Source organism: Helianthus annuus, chromosome 3, assembly GCF_002127325.2.
Source record: "Helianthus annuus cultivar XRQ/B chromosome 3, HanXRQr2.0-SUNRISE, whole genome shotgun sequence".
NCBI classification, from domain to species: domain Eukaryota; kingdom Viridiplantae; phylum Streptophyta; class Magnoliopsida; order Asterales; family Asteraceae; genus Helianthus; species Helianthus annuus.
Genome location: NC_035435.2, coordinates 153,550,009 through 153,568,999, shown reverse-complemented (window position 1 = coordinate 153,568,999; position 18,991 = coordinate 153,550,009). Strand labels below are relative to the sequence as shown.

The 18,991-nt window shown below is 39.9% G+C and overlaps 1 protein-coding gene across 5 annotated transcripts; it reads right to left on the bottom strand.

The window, feature by feature from the left end:
* Nucleotides 1-9,717: 9,717 nt before the first annotated feature.
* Nucleotides 9,718-14,181, bottom strand: LOC110930137 (pectin acetylesterase 8). Of its 5 annotated transcripts, none has more exons than XM_022173365.2 (15): nt 14,026-14,181; nt 13,859-13,888; nt 13,726-13,754; nt 12,850-12,977; nt 12,667-12,749; nt 12,315-12,444; nt 12,149-12,228; nt 11,971-12,057; nt 11,763-11,887; nt 11,614-11,674; nt 10,999-11,052; nt 10,845-10,922; nt 10,642-10,747; nt 10,363-10,511; nt 9,718-10,068 (listed from the first exon to the last, which is right to left on the bottom strand). In XM_022173365.2, the coding sequence occupies exons 4-15, from the start codon at nt 12,971-12,973 to the stop codon at nt 9,964-9,966; spliced, it is 1,182 nt and encodes a 393-aa protein (XP_022029057.1). In that variant the 5' UTR covers nt 12,974-12,977; nt 13,726-13,754; nt 13,859-13,888; nt 14,026-14,181; the 3' UTR covers nt 9,718-9,963. The 5 variants fall into 5 exon arrangements, with proteins under 5 accessions (XP_022029057.1, XP_022029056.1, XP_022029060.1 ...); XM_022173364.2 differs by having other exon boundaries at nt 12,850-12,974; XM_022173368.2 differs by having other exon boundaries at nt 10,363-10,504; nt 12,850-12,974.
* Between the last annotated feature and the right edge of the window lie 4,810 nt (nt 14,182-18,991).

Here is an 18,991-nt window from a genome sequence, read left to right as displayed (position 1 = left end):
CTTCACGGCCTTATTGGTGATCATGAATATATCACTCGGTCCACTGTTTCTTCATCATCGGCCTCTCCACAAGTCTTCAATGTTACCACTGCCGCAATAACTACTTCCCCGGACCCCGATTTGGCTTCGATTCAGCAGCAGATTACCAACCTTCAACTTTTGGCAAACCAACTTGCTTCCACAACTCAATCGTCGGCCTCACCATCGGCTCCTCAGGAGAATTATGCTTCTCGGTCTGCTTCTTCAAGACCGACCCGTGGATATGGTCGGGGCCACGGGTTTTCTCGCGAGGGCCGTGGTTGTGGTGGTTCACAAGGCTCTCGTCAATTTGCTTGGGCGTCCACTCAAAATATGGTTTACGGTCATTGCAATAGGTGCGGTATTGGTCATATTCCCTCACAGTGCCCGAATCACACCGGATCCTCTCGTGGATCACCTCAAGTGAATTATGCTAACTCGGAGGCGGGCTCATATACTACTTGGACCTCGGATACAGGCGCTAATTCCCATGGTACTCCTGATCTTGCTAGTATGGACAACTCGGACGCCTATTACGGCAATGACTCCCTCTATGTTGGTAACGGTAACTCTCTTCCAATTCTTCATTTCGGTTCAAAATCCTTTTTTACCTCAAACAAAAACTTACAACTTAATCACATACTTCATGTCCCGGGCTTACAACGTAACCTACTTTCCATTCACAAATTTTGCAAAGATAACAACGTTTTCTTTGAATTTGACACTTCTTTTTTTGTTGTGAAGGACGAGGCTACCAGGGCTATCCTCCTCACGTGCCCTAGTGACCAGGGTCTCTACACCATTCGTCTACCTTCTTTTCAACCGGTTTCCAAGATGGCGTTCACTGCTTTTCGAGCTCCATCTACTATGTGGCATCAACGACTTGGGCATCCTCACTTTCGAGTTTTTCAACATATTGTTAAAACATTTTCTTTACCTGTTTCTCACAAACTTTGTTCATCTTTGTGTACTTCTTGTCAATTAGGAAAAATGTCCAAACTTACTTTGCCTATTTCATCTTTTCGTAGTAAAAACATACTTCATTTGGTTTATTGTGATGTTTGGGGCCATACTACCACGTCCTTTGACGGTTATCGTTATTTTTTGTTATGTGTTGACCATCATACCCGCTATATGTGGTATTTCCCGCTCATGCAAAAGTCCGACATTTTTACCACCTTTACAAATTTCGTTCGCCTAGTTGAACGCCAATTTAACACCAAACTAAAAAGTGTTCAAACTGATTGGGGTGGCGAGTTTCAGAACCTTACTCAGTTTTTTACATCCCATGGTATTTTACATCGTCGCTCGTGTCCTCATACGAGTGAACAAAATGGTATTGTCGAGCGTCGCCACCGCCACGTCGTGGAAACCGGTCTCACCTTACTAGCCTAATCCAAACTACCTCAAACTTTTTGGTCATTCGCTTTTCAAACCGCCGTCTACCTCATCAATCGTCTACCTTCTCGTCTTTCCTCAAACAAATCCCCATATCAACTAGTTTTCCAACGCCCTCCCGATTACTAATTTCTTCGAGTTTTCGGATGTCTCTGTTTTCCTTATTTACGTCCATATAACCAACACAAAATTGATTTTCGTTCTACTCCTTGTATATTTCTCGGTTATAGCCCGTCTCATCATGGATATCAATGCCTTGATCAAACTACTCACCAAATCTACATTGCTCGCCATGTACGATTTAACGAGCATGTTTTTCCCTCCCTTACTGAACCCTCCATCGACCCTCCTTCATCCTCCACAGCCGGTACTTCCTTTTCTACAATTCCTGATCCGCCATTAAGCATTTTCGATAACCCATCCATTTCCTACAATCGAACCATCGCCACCCACCCCCACCTATTTCCGAACCTGTCCAAACCGCCCTTATTCCTCAGACCAACACCACCCAACCTACTTCCTCTCCTTCGCAACCAACCACGCCCCGTTACCGACCTCCTCACCTTCGGCCACATCCTAAACCCCGAAAAATTTTTGACCCTTCGGCCAATATCGCCACCACCGCTACCGTTCTTTTTGAACCGAATTCCTTTACTATTGCCGTCTCTAACAATTGGTCTCTCAAACAACTTGATGTGCAAAATGCGTTTTTACATAGTGATCTACATGAAACGGTTTACATGCGTCAACCACCGGGCTTCGAGGATCCTAAACATCCTAATCATGTTTGCAAGTTGCACAAATCCCTTTTTGGCTTAAAACAGTCGCCCAGGGCATGGTTCACCAAACTCTCAAACGTCTTACAGCATCTTGGTTTTCATGGTTCCAAAACTGATCCATCATTATTTATCCTTAACCGCTCGGGTACGCAGGTTTACCTACTAGTTTACGTGGACGACATCATTATTACGGGCACGATCTCAACACAGTTAATCGCATTATTGCCTCACTTGGTCAGCAGGTATCTCTCACTGACATGGGTCGTCTTACTTACTTTCTTGGTATTGAAGTTCTTCACACCTCTTCGGGTCTTATCCTATCTCAACGGAAGTATATTCAGGAACTTACTGATCGAGCCGGGTTAAAATAATCGAAACCGCTTGCAACACCTACAAATGCCAAAACAGATACGATAACCAAGGACGACCCACTTATGTCCGATCCTACAAGATATCGCCATTGTGTTGGAGCACTTCAGTATGCCACTTTATCTAGGCCCGACATTGCCTACGCTGTCAACAGGGTATGTCAGTTCATGCATGCACCTCACGAATCCCATTGGACGGCTGTCAAACGTATAATTCGCTATCTCAAGGGAACGTCTCAACTGGGCCTTCGTTTTACATCGAACTCAACGTCTACATTACATGCCTTTGCTGATTCACATTGGGGTGAGCGGTTGGTTCCTATTACAGCATATTTGGATTTCGATTGGGCTGGTTGCCCGGTCGACCATCGATCCACGGGGGGCTATGCTATCTTCTTGGGTTCAAACTTAGTATCATGGTCAGCTCATAAGCAGAAAACTGTCTCTAGGTCGTCTACTGAATCCGAATACAAGGCTATTGCTGATACGGTTGCTTAACTAATCTGGTTAAAGTCTCTTCTACAAGAATTGGGAGTTAAGTTGAATAAGCCCACTCTTTGGTGTGATAATCTTGGAGCTACGTATCTTTCAGCAAACCCGGTGTTCCATGCTAGAACTAAACATGTGGAGGTAGATTTCCATTTTGTTCGTGAGCAAGTCAGTCAAGGAAATCTGAAGGCTCAATTTATTAAAACAGATGATCAAATTGCCGACATCTTCACGAAGCCGTTATCAACTCAAAGATTTAAATTTTTAAGATCCATGTTGCAGGTCGTTACCCGCCCTCAACTTGCGGAGGAATGTTAAGCCAAATATTTAATTGTCAGAAGTTAGAGGGTTATTATTGTAACTAGTAGAATATATATAAACCTCTTTGTAATCAATATTGAATTATGAATGAAATTATGAGTTGATATGATATGGATTTCTTAATGTCGATAAATGATTAAATGTTGTTGATATTTATTGGACTGCATTCTTAGACTAATGTTTATTAGTGTAAGCCCACAGGCTTGATTAGGTTTTTAGGGTTATGATCTCTATATATTGTAATCAAACATATCAACAATATCAATCAAGTCTTTCATATTCTTACATGGTATCAGAGCCCGCGCTCTATACTGTTTCCGTCGCGCCACACAAAAATAATAAAATCCTAGCCGTCACCACTTGAAAAAAACCCTAGACAGGGCGGCGTGCCGCCACTGCCGTCGCCCTGTCCGGCCCCCGTTTGTTTCCTATCATTCTTTTTTTTTATTTCACATTCTAAATAAAGTCTCAGTCACGGTTCCAAACAATATCCCCTGTCATCGGTTAAAATTCTGATCGAGTATGATTCTGCTTCTATCGCTGTTAACAAGACAGCCACATGCCATCGGTCTGAGATGTGCGGTCCTATGCTGCTGGTTATCCCTCGAGCCGCTTCGCTGCCCAGATCTGACTACGGTTATCTGGTGCCGCCTTTTCATTGAGCCGCTCCTTGTAGGACTACAGTCCACTAGCCACCAGCCGTGTTGCCGCATCACATACTGTACTACTGTCCGCAGCCGTGTCATTCATTGTCACCGTGGCCATCAATCTTAGACCACGGTTTGATCACTTAGATCTACGGATCTATATTCTCTCTCTTGTTGCCTCTTGACCATGATCACCGGCCTTCGCCCTCTATCTTTCTTGGGTCTATGCATCTCACTTCTCTTCGAAGTCCTCGCCTGACTACGGTCATCGGTGTTCGGTTCGACACGCAGCTGCACGACCACGGTCGCCAGATGTCTATTTGTTTCTTTCTTTCGTTCACCGGTCCACGGTCCGCCGCCACCGATCTCAGCCTATCAAACCACGGTTTGATCAAATCTCTTTCTTTGATCTACGGATCTCACTTCTTTTTGAAGCCGCATGCCTGACCACGATCACCGGCCTTCACCATCTCTCTTAGACACACCACGCTCGACCATGGTCGCCGGTTGTCTTCTACAGTCTTTCTTCCTTGTTCGTCTTGCCATGGCCGACTGGGATCTTGCTTGTCTTGTGTTATTATTCCGGGAACTAAGAAACTAAAGCAGTGGAAGCCGTACACCGATTTAATGTGAAGTAGAATACGGATTGTTATTTCTTTTGGCAAAACCAGGTTTTTTGGGCAGAAATTTGGACCTACGAGTCAAGAACCGAGATTGAGACTAGTTTATTTTTATTGTTTTGTTTGTTTTTTTTTCCAGTCTAAGCGTTCGATTTTCTACCACTCAGACTGAGGGGGAGTATTGGACTGCATTCTTGGACTAGTGTTTATTAGTGTAAACCCACGGGCTTGATTAGGTTTTTAGGGTTCCTTGTGATCTCTATATATTGTAATCAAACATATCAATAATATCAATCAAGTCTTTCATATTCTTACAATGTTAGTGTTATTGGCATGTGATTTCATTTTTTTATACGCTATGGTATCATATTTATTTTGTAGCATGTCATTCTCACATTATCTATGTTTAACTGTTAATAGTGTAAATATAAAATGACCTCATTTCTCACCTCATCTTTATTTACCATGTTGACTAAAATGAAAATAGGACGGTATCAAACTAAAAAAGAACTAGTTGTGGGAGTGGATGTTGCAGATTGTTCTTGTGTTTGTGGAATCGTGTTCTTGGTCCCAACAACTGGTATCAGAGCTCATGCTCTTGATTGATTCACACAAACTAGGTAAGAGGTGAAGAAGAACACTTACCTGTTGAAGAACAAGTCGTGGTCTCGGGTTTCAGTCACAGTCGCAGGCATAGCGTCTAGGGTTTCTGAACCAGCCACCGCTAGCACAGCCGCCACCGCCGTCAGTTCCTAACTCCGATTAGGGCTCCGATTTGAAGACATCTTCAGCAGGTTGCGACTAGGGTTCGATAACCCAGTAGCCGCCGCCTAAGGTTACAAAATTGAAGGCCATCCTTGTTAGATATCGCATCTAGGGTTCCAAAATTGAAGACCTAGGGTTTCAATTCTGCACTTGAGTTGCTTGATTTTGTGGAAGTTAGTGGGAGCAGGTCGTAGGAAGAAGAAAGAACTGGGCGTTCCTTTTTTCCTTGTTTCTTTAAGAGAAAATCAGCTTTCTCTTATTTGCAAAAAGGCCCCTCAACTTTGACCAAAGAGATAAGTATTGAGATACAAGTGCTAAACCGTCTGTTTGAAGATCAAAGAAACTTGAATCAGGTGTTTTCTGTTTCTATTTGTTTCAGTGTTGGTTTTCTAATTGTTTCGATTTCAGTTTCGTTTTAGTCGTGTTATTTGTTATCTTGGCAGAAGACGGGAAGGTGCAAATCGAAAAGTTTGACGGGAAGAAGTTTGGTTGGTGGAAGATGCAGATTGAAGCATTACTTTGTCAGAAAGACTTAGATGTAGTGCTCAAGGATGAAAGGCCAGAAAAAATGCCACAAGCAGATTGGGATAGGTTAGATAAGAAAGCCAGAGCAGTGATAACGCTTTCTCTATCGGAGAATGTTGCATTCAACATCCAGAAGGAGACCTCAGCAAGAGGAATGATGGCAGCATTATCGAATATGTATGAGAAGCCTTCTGCAGCGAACAAGGTTTATCTTATTCGAGAGCTTGTGAATACTAGGATGAGGGAAGGTGATTCAGTTACAGCGCACATCAATAACTTAAACTCGATATTGTCTCGGTTGGTGTCTGTGAACATCAAGTTTGATGATGAGGTTCAAGCCCTATTGTTATTGTCCTCATTACCCGATAGTTGGTCCGGAACCGTAACTGCTGTTACGAGCTCTTCAGATACGAGCAAGTTTACGTTTGTGAAGATGCGGGATCTTATTCTGGGCGAAGACGTCCGAAGAAGAAGTTCAGGTGGATCATCAGGTGATTTAATGCATGTTGGCAGAGGAAGGAAGAATAACAGATGTAGTGGCAGCAAGAACAGAAAGAAGAGCCAGTCTAGGGCTCGAAATGATGTTACCTGTTGGAACTGTAAAGAGGTTGGACATTTCAGGAATCAATGTCCAAATGAAAAGAAAGAAGTTAACGCTGCAGTAGACCACTCAGATGATGAAGTTTTGATCTGTAATGTGGAGAGCAGTGTGGATTCCTGGGTTATGGATTCGGGTGCTTCATTTCACGCTACCCACAGCAGTGAAGCACTACGGAATCTTAAAATTGGGGATTTTGGCAAGGTACGACTTGCAAATGATGAAGTCTTAGATGTCACAGGCTTGGGTGATATTGACTTAGTTACTCCAGTCGGATCTACGTGGACTTTAAGAGACGTGAGAGTTATTCCAGGCTTGAAGAAAATGCTTATTTCAGTCGGGCAGCTGGATGATCAGGGTCACGAGGTTAAGTTCGGTAGTGGACAGTGGAAGGTAATTAAGGGAAATTTAGTAGTTGCACGTGGCAAGAAGAGAGGCTCATTGTACATGGTCAGTGTACCGCCCGAGGGAGAGGTTCTCCCAGTTCAGAAGAAGACCAAAATCCGGTTCACAGAATCTCGTGGGCAGAAGAAGGTTTGCTTTGCAGATGGCAAACCCAGAGTCACAGGTCAGATTCAGGTTGAACGTGCTAGAAAAGGTTCAGTAAAACCAGTCAGGGGCATTCGTGGCAGTGGGAGCACGGGTCGTGCTTCAGTCAGAGTTACCAGACGACAGTGGGTTAAGAGAACCAGTATTCTAGCTGTCAAAGTCTCTCCAGTTGATTATCTGCTTTATTCGGAGAGTGTTTGTTCTCAGGATGTTCCAGGATCGGGCAGTTCGTGTCAGTTGGAGCCGATAGGGACAGAGAACGAGTCACAAGTAGTGACTGATGAGTTGAAGCTCAGTGGGAGCTTCAATGGGCCTTCAGGTTAACCGATGAGAAGGCCGCCCACAACTAGTGAAGATGGAATGTTTACAGAGGTACTTATGAATATGAAGTTGCATGGAGTGCAGTTTGAAGTTGTCAAAGCCTCCAAGTGGGAGATTGTTGTTTTGTGGAGGATTTGACTAGCAGGGGTGTTCTTAGTTACACTCCTTCTACATCTAGCAGGGGTGTTCTGTGTTATACTCCTCCTACAGCTAGCAGGAGTATTCTCTGTTAGTAAAGTTTAAAGTCAACAACCCTAATTGTAACCCCCTATATATACTTCTCATTCATGTCTGTAAACTCTTGAGCACCTAATAAAGAAAAGAACTAGTTGTGGGGGTGGATATAGATCAGATTAGACCGAACCACTATAAATCTTGTGTTCTTGTTCTTGTGATTTAGAGTATGTGAGTGTGTGTGCTTGTTGCAGATTGTTCTTGTGTTTGTGGAATTGTGTTCTTGGTCCCAACATGTGGAACTTTTACATGTTGAGAAGGGAAACTATATAAAGTTCTTCTTGATACTCATTATAGTTCTGGTGCAACAATAGATGGCTTATTATTTTGGCATTGAAAAAATTGCTTTCTATTTTGGCATTGACAAAAGGAAAACCATATAAAGTTCTTTTTAAAAAACTAGTACATTAAAAAAGTGTTTGACATTGACAAAAATTCTTTTTATTTTGGCTTTTTGAGACGGGGTAAAAAATTGTTTTTCAAAAGCCACAGAAACCTGGGTTTTAAATGGCTTTTGACTTTTTTAATATATAAAATTACAAATTTAACACCATCCTTTAAAATAACAACTAAACATGGAAACTTATCATATCTTTTTTTATCATTTTACTATTTCTCATCACAAAAGGTAATCCAAACAATTTTTAAAAAACTTCTTTTTGTAAAAAGCAACAAGTCAATAAGGGTGAACGGGTCCCTGGCCGTTGGCCCAGTGGACACCAAAGGCAATGATAAGGCTTGGGAACCGGCTTTGGTCTGGGGTTCGAGTCTTGGAGCCATCAAGGTTTTACACATAGGTGGGGGTCACTCTCTATTAATCACTCGTGCGAGTACCTGTGTGGTTTTTCCTTAAACGCCTAGCCAAACTCTGATGCCAGTGTGGGCCCGGTTAAGACAACATAACTGGCCAGAGTAGGGTGGTGGTCTCCCATTGCGGGAGGTGCGACTTTGGTTGCATAAATTGAAAGTCGCCGTTCTAAAAAAAATAAGGGTGAACGGGGTGGGTGGGTGAAGTGGGGTAATTGAGTGAGTTTACCTCGCGGTAACACCACCGCCAACACTTGGGTGAGTGGGGTGATTAAGTGTAAGCGGTGAGTAGTCACCGAAGAGGGAAGAGGAGAGAGAGTTGGATAATGGTAGGGCTCACTCTTTTCAACCAATCATAATTTCTTTTTGTTTTTTATATTTAAAAATATAGTTTACCTCTCCTCTCAAGAGAGGTGACCCCTTAAAATTTTGGTTAAAGCCCCCATTCGCACATCTTGGAAATAATTTCTGAGTCCGCCACTCTAATATTATGTGTGATAATATCTTATGGCCCCATGATATTCTTAGACAATATAACTTCATTAATTGCTTTAGAGCATTCACATCCAATCCATCAAATTATACATACATTCCACTAAAAAACAACTCCTATATCAATATATTTTCACTAAAAACAAATACTTTTTCTCTCTCCTTTTCAATTAAATAATATTATCATTACATTTTTCTCTCTCCTTCACTCACAACCACTTTCAAGATATATTAAAAAAATTATACTGGGTGAACAGTGTCCCCTCAAATATACAGATGAACAGTAACATTTTCTCTCTCCTCCACTCACAACTACTTTTTATACCCTTTATAATATAAAAACTCCCCCTCACATTTTTTGATGGATAGAATGTGAATGCTCTTATATTTGCTATTATAAGGGTGAGAGGGGCACTCCCCTCTTAGGGGAGTCCCATCTCTTACGCACACCCAATCCGTTTATGTCACGTCAACTCCCCTCTTAAACTCCCCTCGCACCCCAATTTGATGGCAGCACTCCCCTATTAGATGACTTGTTTTTTTATTAAAAAAAAAAAGAAATAATTGATTGGTTTGAAAAGATGGTGGCCCCACACTCTCCCCCTTCCTTCTTCGGTGACTTCACCCCGACCCACCTCCCGATTGCCCTCCATCCGCCTTCGGCGGCACCCTCCCCGCTCGGTAAAACCGGTCCCCGCATGGGGTCACCGAGGGTGCCCCGGACACCCTAAGCTAGCTTGAAACCAGGTGTCACGTAACCAAAACAACTAAATGAAACAACAAGTCAACAAGAAAGTAAACGAATCGAGCTCCAAGAATGTAAATAGGTATCCTAAGAATCGTTAATGTAAATTACATGATCAATAAAGAATACAGCAACCACACTTTGTATCAGCTTTGGTTTTATAACTTCCAAAACTAAACAAACCTTGTGTTTTCTTACACGTTTTCCGGATTCAGAATATGTTGTGTTCATACGTGTGATTGCCGTTCCAAAGAATGTGTATCGTTTCTGCTGGATGGCGACTATTATTAAAAAATACGGTTATGGCATGTTTTGTCACACGGATATGGGCAGTCTATCTCTTCAAATGCACTCCTGTCGTAAAACCAGTCTCCAACTGCTTCTGCAATCGTCTATAGTAACATTCGTGGTATCAGTTAGTTCCAAAAATATTGATCAAACCTTTCAAGTCATGCATCTGGGTAACGGGCCAAAACGGATCTGAAATGACCCGCAAACATTTTTATTAATAGTAGATGGTTTGAAATATGAATCCAAAACTATTATTATGATACTTTTGTATTTAAAAGAAAATCAATTCTTTACCTTTTACTTTTTAGCTAATTATCCTTGTTTGACCCGTCAGCGATAAATTATAACTCAAGTCGACTCACTTATAAGAGAACAAACGGGTTGGCCCACTTTACCTTGTTACTCAACATGGGTGAATCGCTCATATACCATGTCTCTTGTATTTCAGTTTGGCAGTGGGCATAGCAAGAGTTGATAAACATCCCTCTTGGTGAAGAAGTGCCAAAAAATCCATCCAATGCGCGTATGAACTCCAACCTGAATTCTGTAAATCAAAAATATAACCATTAGTCAATATAGAGTGCAGGTCAAGATACCCGGGAAATTTGGATTGACCCGAAACACCATTTGTCTATATAATTACAATAATGATTTATCTTAGGGTGATTAGGGACCTTGTATGATCTCAATTTGATCAGATGAACACTGCTCAATATCCATTTTACAGTCGTGCCATTTACCATGAGGATCAACTACCCCAGGAGCCACTGCATTCTTTATCTATAGAATGTAAACCGCAATGTATCAAAAACATCAAAAGTAAACCGTTTATATTATGTCCTGAACACTGCAATATATACTGAACTGTTTGTCTAACCTGCCATGAATCATAGGCCGCGTTTGTTACAAAAAGTGGTGTTTCTATTTCTTGGACCACGTTTTCAGGGAAAAAGCACTGCGAAAACCGAAAAATATTTAAAATTTGAGAAAGTATAAAAGTTGGAAAATTTGTAAAACACATTTTATCTTACTAAACTATTGTTCATCTTGGAAGTGCATGATGGGGGCAGACTTTTGGCTGATCCCTACAACAGAAACAAAAGAAAAATTAACCACCAGAAGATGCAATAAAGTATAGAGTAAAAAGCCATTTTCGTCCCTGAGGTTTGGCCAGTTTTGCGACTTTCGTCCATGGTTTGTTTTTCCGCTTCTGGATCCAAAAGGTTTGAAATCTTGCCATTTTCATCCGGCTCATTAACTCCATTCATTTTTCTCCGTTAAGTCAGGGGTATTTCCGTCTTTTTTGTTAACTTGGAAGGCAATTCGGTCTTTTTCAGGGGTATTTGATCTTTTTACATAAAGTGAAAAAGACCGAATTGCTCTTTAGGTTAACAATAAAGACGGAAATACCCCTGACTTAACGGAGAAAATGGATGGAGTTAACGAGCCGGATGAAAATAGCAAAGATATCAAACCTTTTGGATCCAGATGCAGAAAAACAAACTTTTGGACGAAAGTCGCAAAACTGGCCGAGCCTCAGGGAAAAAAATGGCTTTTTACTCTAAGGTATAAACATTAAACTCAACAATGCTGAATGTGTAAATGTTTTTCGTGATTCTAATTCTATATAGGGTGTAAGAGAGTACATGTATATTGACCACATCATCATAAAAGGCCTCGAGGCGTCTTTTTCCAAACAGATCCTTCCTGTTTATAAATAACTATGTTATTACTATGCTGAAAAATAAGTAAATTAAGGCAAAGAAAAGGGTTGTGATTAATGATTATATCTTACGAGTTAATAAAATAACCGGCATCAGCAAGGCATTTCACTGTGGTGCTCGCAGGAAAAAACGCTTTAAATTTATCGCAGTGCAATATGGATGCCAGTCCACCAGCTGAACATCCAGAGAGAATGGCCTATCATAAACATCTACCGATTAAGTAGCTATCAAGCGTATAAAGTAGTATTCGGGTTCGATTTATGAATCGTTGTATCATACATTTTCAGCATTAATCATTCCCTTTGCTAATAAATCCTCAATGACAGCATTGAATATCCTTGCTCCTCTAAAGTGAAGATTAGTTTCCTACAATATTTAAGAAAAAGGAAAACCGCCGTGCATTTATTAGAACAAATTATAAGTTCGTAGAGATAATAAAGCCAATACTAGAACTTACTGGATCGACGTTTTCGACATCACCCGTAAAGGATGCACCATCACAGTATCTGACCTTGATCTTATTCCAGTTGTAGAAATCTGTAAATATTTTTAAAACACATAAACAATGAAAACATGATGATGTACGATAATATGATATCTCGGTTAAATATGTAACTTTTTACCAGGGTTGTATTGAGGCTCGTCATGTAAAATCCCGGAGAAAGCAACCTGTTCCATCATTTGTTTGGAGGAGCCTAAACGGGTCAAACTACGGGCGAGACAAGTAGAGACATTGTTGCACCATCCTCCTCCCTTGTAAATATAATCATAAAAAGTAATATATAAACCATACTAGCACATTAGCAACATTGCATCAAGAATCATTTGAACTGTTAAGGCTCATTATCATTTCAGTAAAACTATCAATGCATTCTGGTCAACACATGCTTATCAATGTCATGCACTAAACACTGGACACATGTAGCACGCACGATTCTCTATTAATTATCGGATTACAGGCAGTGAGAAACGAACCTCAATGTGTACTAACCAGTTGTTGATTCCTGCACCAGATCCCATGTTCCAGTGATATGCAGGTGGACTCCCATCCAAACAAACTGCAGAAAATCATGTGTCAAATAATAAATACACTAACTTCAGCTATTCTATTTTTTTTCCAAGAGAAGAAAGGGTGAATTTGAGTTTTAGTTGGTTTACCGGCTCCTATATCCACTGCACTTTCAAGATAAGTAATATTAACATAAAAACCATACGTTCTCATCACGCGTAGTGAACCTATCAGTATCACACATAGCCATAGCCATGTCTTTCTGATCATCATCCTGCTAATTGATCAAAAACACGAGAATAAAACACTTTTTACTTTCAAAATCAAATTGAATAAACTAGTGCACTTTTTGTATCCATGTTGAAAGATTTTACTTGTAGTTGAAGACAACTAATATTCATAGTAAAGTGCACACCACCAAAGAAAAGACATAATTAAAGCTGTAGTGAAATAATAGGAGCACAAAAGTAAGTTGCTAGTAGCTACATTCATCATCATGTCGCTTCCTCCACCCTAACCAACAACTGACAGAGCAAAACCTCATGGAAATATCAGATTCAGCATCCGGATCTAAATAAATAACTCGTTTAACTACACTATACGACTCGTATCATTACTGTTCGAATCCTTAAACAATACGATAAACGATTACACAATCAAAAGTCATAAACTACATATCAATCACAAATTTAACGTGTTTTCTTAATAATCTGGCGAAATGACTGCATAAACAGGTGATTTACATGAAGATGATGAACAGGCAGCAAAAACTGAATCAATCAACACAATTCAAACTGTACCATTACTGTTTAAATCTAATCAATCTATAAGCAATACGATCAACAATTACACAATCAAATCTTAACAATCTGGCGAAATGAACTGCATAAACAGATGATTTACATGAACATGACGAACAAAAGGCGAAAAATGAATCAAATCAACACAATTCAAATCGTACGATCAGTGTTCGAACCTGTTAACAATACGAACAATGTTAACTACATATAAGTCACTTATCTAACCTGTTTTCGTAATAATCTCGAGGAATGAACTGCATACAGAGGAGATTCACATGAACATTATGAACAAACAGTAAAAATAGTATCAAATCAACAGTTATAAACTTATAAACTACATATAAATCACGAATTTAACCTGTTTTTCGTAACAATTTCGCGAAATGAGCTGCATAAACAGGTGATTTACATGAACATGATGAGCAAACAGCAAAAAATGACTCGAGTCAACAGTTTAACGACGCAAAGGATGAAGATAAACAGATTTAGATGAAATTACAGAACAAAATGAGTTGGAATTGATACCTGTTAGTGACGGAAACAGATTGCGAACGATGATATCTCGAGAAACTGAATGTAATCTGCCAAAAAAAAGAAGAAAAAACTCGAGAGTTGTTGTTGTTCAGTTTGAAAAGGAATTAGTTGCAGGAAGGAATGGCAGTGTACTGGAGTGTTTTATCTTCTTTATATTATCGCACAAATTTATAGCGAAAATGGAGTAATAAAATATTATATTCAAAATTGTTTTGAAATACCATTCGCCGCTTGTAAGAAATATTGTTTTGTACTTTTTATTAAGAAAATTAAACGAAATCCTTCATGCTTTATATAAAGTTTGTAAACGTAGACAGAAAATACAAATTTTAAAAGGGTGTACCTATTGGCACACCTATTTCTCTATCTACACACTTTAAAAGATGTTTTTTATCCTTATATGTACACCTTGGAGTGTCGAACTGTGGCCAAAACGCGGTGTTTTGGTCCGGTTAACCTAACAAAGACTGACGGGTTTCTGACGGGTCTGTTGACCGGACCAAAACACCGAGCTTTGGCCGGGTTTTGGTCCTGTCAATCAGACAAAAGACTGACAGCCGGTCTGGTTGACAGGACCAAAACGCGGCCAAAGCTCGGCGTTTTGGTCCGGTCAACAGACCCGTCAGACACCCGTCAGTCTTTGTCTGGTTAACCGGACCAAAACGCCGTGTTTTGACCACAGTTCGACACTGCAGGGTGTGCACATAAGGACAAAAAACACCTTTTGAGGGTCACTATCTACACACCAAGTGTGTAGATAGTTTGGGCCTTTTAAAATTTGTAAACATAGAAAATACAAGAGAAAAAAGCATATTAGATCTAGGGCTGTTCATGAGTCGAGCCGAGTCGAGTTAGGCCAAGCTCGGGATCGGCTCGATTATAAACCGAGCCGGCTTGGCTCAGATTTGAAACCGAGCTGAAAATCTAAGCTCTGGCTTGGCTTGGCTTGGTTTTAAATCGAGCTAGGTCGGCTCGGCTTGGTTTGGCTCGATTTTAAAAATACAAATTAATACATAGCTCTCAAAATTTAGTATTCTAAAATATTATTCAATACATTAAAAGCACATATTCAAAGTAAGTTCAATCTAATACATTACAAGCCAAAATCACGTTCAACAACGCAAAATAAGTTTTATATTTCAAGTAAATACGATATTTGTTCATTAGCACGACAATCAACCTTTAAATATATCATAGATATCAAACTAGAAGCCTAAATACATGTAAATAATAATTATTTTTTTTGTAATATATTATATGTATATAAAAATAAAATATATTATAAGTAAAATAATTCGAGCTAAGCCGAGCCGAGCTACCAAGCGAGCCAAACCGAGCCAATTTGGCTCGTCACGAGGCGAGCCGAGCTAGGCTCACTTTCTAACTGAGCCGAGCCGGCTCGACTCACTTTCAAACCGAGTCATATCGATGGCTTGTCACGAGCCGAGCCGAGCTAGGCTCACTTTCTAACCGAGCCGAGCCGGCTCGGCTCACTTTCAAACCGAGTCATATCGAGCGAGCTTTTTCCGAGCTAAAACTGAGCGAGCTTCAAGACGCGAGCTTTTTGGACAGCCTTAATTATATCATTGATTGCAAATATAAATTTTTACAAATTTACGACCAACGATTACCAAAACTAATGTAACTAAACATATTAATTTTTATTAACATTTGCTGACACGGTTTGTTTCAAGTTATAATTTAGCTTGTTTCTTACATATCTGCGACATCTCTGTCAGTTTAGCGAGTTTCTCGTTTATCCTACGGTCCGACTCAATTACTTGTTGTAGAATTTGTCCAAGTTAAAAACATGTGCTCTTTGTTCGAGTTAGTTATTTTTTACCTATAAACTAATATATAAATTAGAATTTGCTTTCATTCTTTTTAAAAAGGAACAAGATATGACTTCACTAAAAATATTATGAAGAAAAGGCTTGTTCACATTATTTTTGAGCGTTACGCTTTTTTGATGTTACCAAATTGTCATAGCCAACAAAAAAAAAAGTAAAGATAATATAAGCTTAAAAACAAATAAAAAAAAGACAATAAGGAAAGGGAGAGAGAAATAGACAGGATTAGAGAAAAGGTGAAGCTTCAAAATGAAGCCAGTCACCAAATAAAGCACCACTTAAATACCAAAATAAGTTACAACCAAATCAGCCTAAGATATAACCCACATAAGCATAAACAAACAACAAAACTAAGTAAGTGTACATACAAAAAATCACAAAATGTTGCTAATTGATAGTATATAAATTTCATCATTTTGATGAACAAACGATATAGGAAAACGTTAGTTGCAGTCACGTGCAAGACATGTGAGGACAAGTCCGTCTTTTTTACCTCCTGTTTTATATCACTGTCTTCTCTCTAGTTAGCATTTTTTTCCACTAAAACCATCTCTCGATTATATGTTGCCATCAAGAACAATGTTGACGTCGAAGATGCTTTGGAGAATTTCCATTTTAAGCAACTTGAACCGATCCCAGGAAAATGGGTGTGGATTGCCTAAAGGAAGTATTAGATGTTGAAACTGTTGGTTTTCCCCTAGCGGAACAAGGAATCGTTAGTGAAGTGATGAAGCTGAAAAATTAGATGACCACACTAGTGGTGGAGCATTGGTGTTAGGGGATTCTTTGTAAAAAAAGGCTTGTTTTCCATCAAAGGTAGGGGAGTGCAAAGGATGCGAGTTGGATAGCAAATGTGGTACCACACTACAGGTGAGAACCCTGCCCCACCCATGCGGTCTCGTGGTTTTAAGGCTACACAGTGTGGGTGTGGAAATCCGACGTGGAAGTCAGTCCACGCCAAGCTGACTACCCTGTGTCCGGCTGTGAGGACCGTGATCTTCTTCAATAAACGCTCCAACCGGATCGGTAATCTACGTGCAATGTGCGGAATCCATGCAAGAGATCGACATAAAGATCATACAGATATCGTTAAGATCACTTCTCATTAATGTTTGAAGAGTTACAAATCCTGGAGAAATTTTGTCAGAGCTTCGCTAGAGATTGCCAAAAACTTACATAACAAATGAACCCAACACCCTTATTTATAGAAGTTATGGCTTCGTACGAAGGCCCCTGTGGCTTCGTATGAACCGGGGTGTTAAGCCATAACATACAACCTTGAACTATTATGTCCCTTCGTACGAAGGGACTTACACAATACAAAACTAAGTCAAGTTCATACTAACACATACAATTACATTAAACATAGACTCGATACTAGACGTAAGCTACATACATATTGCATTCACACCGGCATGGAGCACGACGTTGTGTGGAGGTCGTGAAGAATTCCACCGACGTAGAGGCCAAATTTGGAGACGACGTGGCCGTGTGTGGTTGGTTGGTTCAAACCAGCCGTTGTTTGACTAAAAAAATTAAAAATAACTATATATTCACCTCTTTTAACCACATTTTTTTAAAACACGCAACAAATTCATCCATTTTGCTTTACTCATGAAGAACAACATGGTTTACTTGAGATGATCAGTAATTCAGATTGTATGAAATGGGAATAGGAAATTGTCCAACTAGGTGGCGCGGGCAATACACCAGTGAATATTATAAAAAAACTGGCTATGATGCTTGAAGCGGTTGCATCTCAAGATCTTTAGATTTGGCATGCATTCTTTGGTATGCCTGTTGCAAATAACGATTTAAATATTCTTAATCAATCATCTATTTGCAACGACTATATAAACTGTGTTGGACTCAAGGCTTCTTTTTTTTTGTAAACGGTGCGGAGTACAAATACGGTTACTATCTGACGATGGTATTTACCCGGATTATTCCGTGCTTGTAAAATCTTTTACACGGGGAACGACGTTAGATGAAAAACGAACTAAGTTTAATGGTTGACGGGTATGGGAACCTAATGCGGTTCACGAGCTGAATAGGTCGGATTTTGCGTTATTTAATCGAGTGAACTTGAACCATGGGTTTTCGGTACATGTTTCATTTGAGGACGTGATTCGAGACGGTTAGCTCGTGGATTTGGAAGTTTTGCATCCGGTGAGCTCTAACTTCCCTTTTTTACGTGTTTACTTTGGGGCTAGCATATATATGTAATTACGGGTTTTTTCTGTAGTTTTTTACATGTTATCTTGTGTCACACCCCGAATTTCCACGTATCACCGGTGGGCCCGGTGGGGAGTATCGTGACGTAATTGATGTCATCATAGTCAAACAACACAATATATAAATGCACAGTGGAAGCAAAAGATAAATATATTACATTCCGAATATAAAGTAATGTCAAAGTATTATAACGGAAAGTAAAGGATCCACAGGCGGATCAATAAAAGAACACTGTTCAACAGACTTTAGGCATCTAGAACTTGCAAGATTCCTTATTAACGCCCTGAGCTTCCAGCCAATTACGTTCAGTACCTGTCACTTAACCCTTTTTGGAAAATACGTCAGTTTACACTGGTAAATACAATTAACCGACTCATTTGAAAAGGTTTAATAAAATTGATTTGAATGCACAAGGCACAACATATCTCTTATAACTTGGGACAATTATCTTTATAATCTTGTATACGGATTTACATGTTCGTTGTACGCTCAGGGCCCGATGTAGAAATCGAGTCAAGATTAACAGACACGCCACAAGTATAGGCCCACAAGAGAGTGAGATACCGTTTCCCTTATGCACTGTCAGGGGTATGCCTACACCTCGTGCATAAGGCGTGGCCATTTTATAATACAATGATGTCAGGGATATCCGGGACATGGTCATTAACCCCTAAAGGCTTTTATTTCAAACAATACAGATTAAAGCGGGTTACCTCAATAATTTAATCACAATCCGACTAAACATTTAATACCCGACCACGCAGTATTATTATAATACCGTATCCCAAGCCCGTATAGGGAAAATAAGTTAAAAGTATTTACCTGAGCTAGCAAAAGCAATTTATACTCAGCCGTATATTCTAATCAGCAAG

What these genes read in the sequence shown, in the direction of transcription:
- LOC110930137 (XM_022173365.2), bottom strand. Translation starts at nt 12,973, where the DNA reads ATGATGATCAGAAAGACATGGCTATGGCTATGTGTGATACTGATAGGT. An exon ending in ATGATGTGGTCAATATACAT is followed by an intron (nt 11,053 to 11,613) that starts GTACTCTCTTAC and finishes TTTCTGTTGTAG; the next exon opens with GGATCAGCCAAAAGTCTGCC. An exon ending in CCAAGATGAACAATAGTTTA is followed by an intron (nt 10,923 to 10,998) that starts GTAAGATAAAAT and finishes CGGTTTTCGCAG; the next exon opens with TGCTTTTTCCCTGAAAACGT.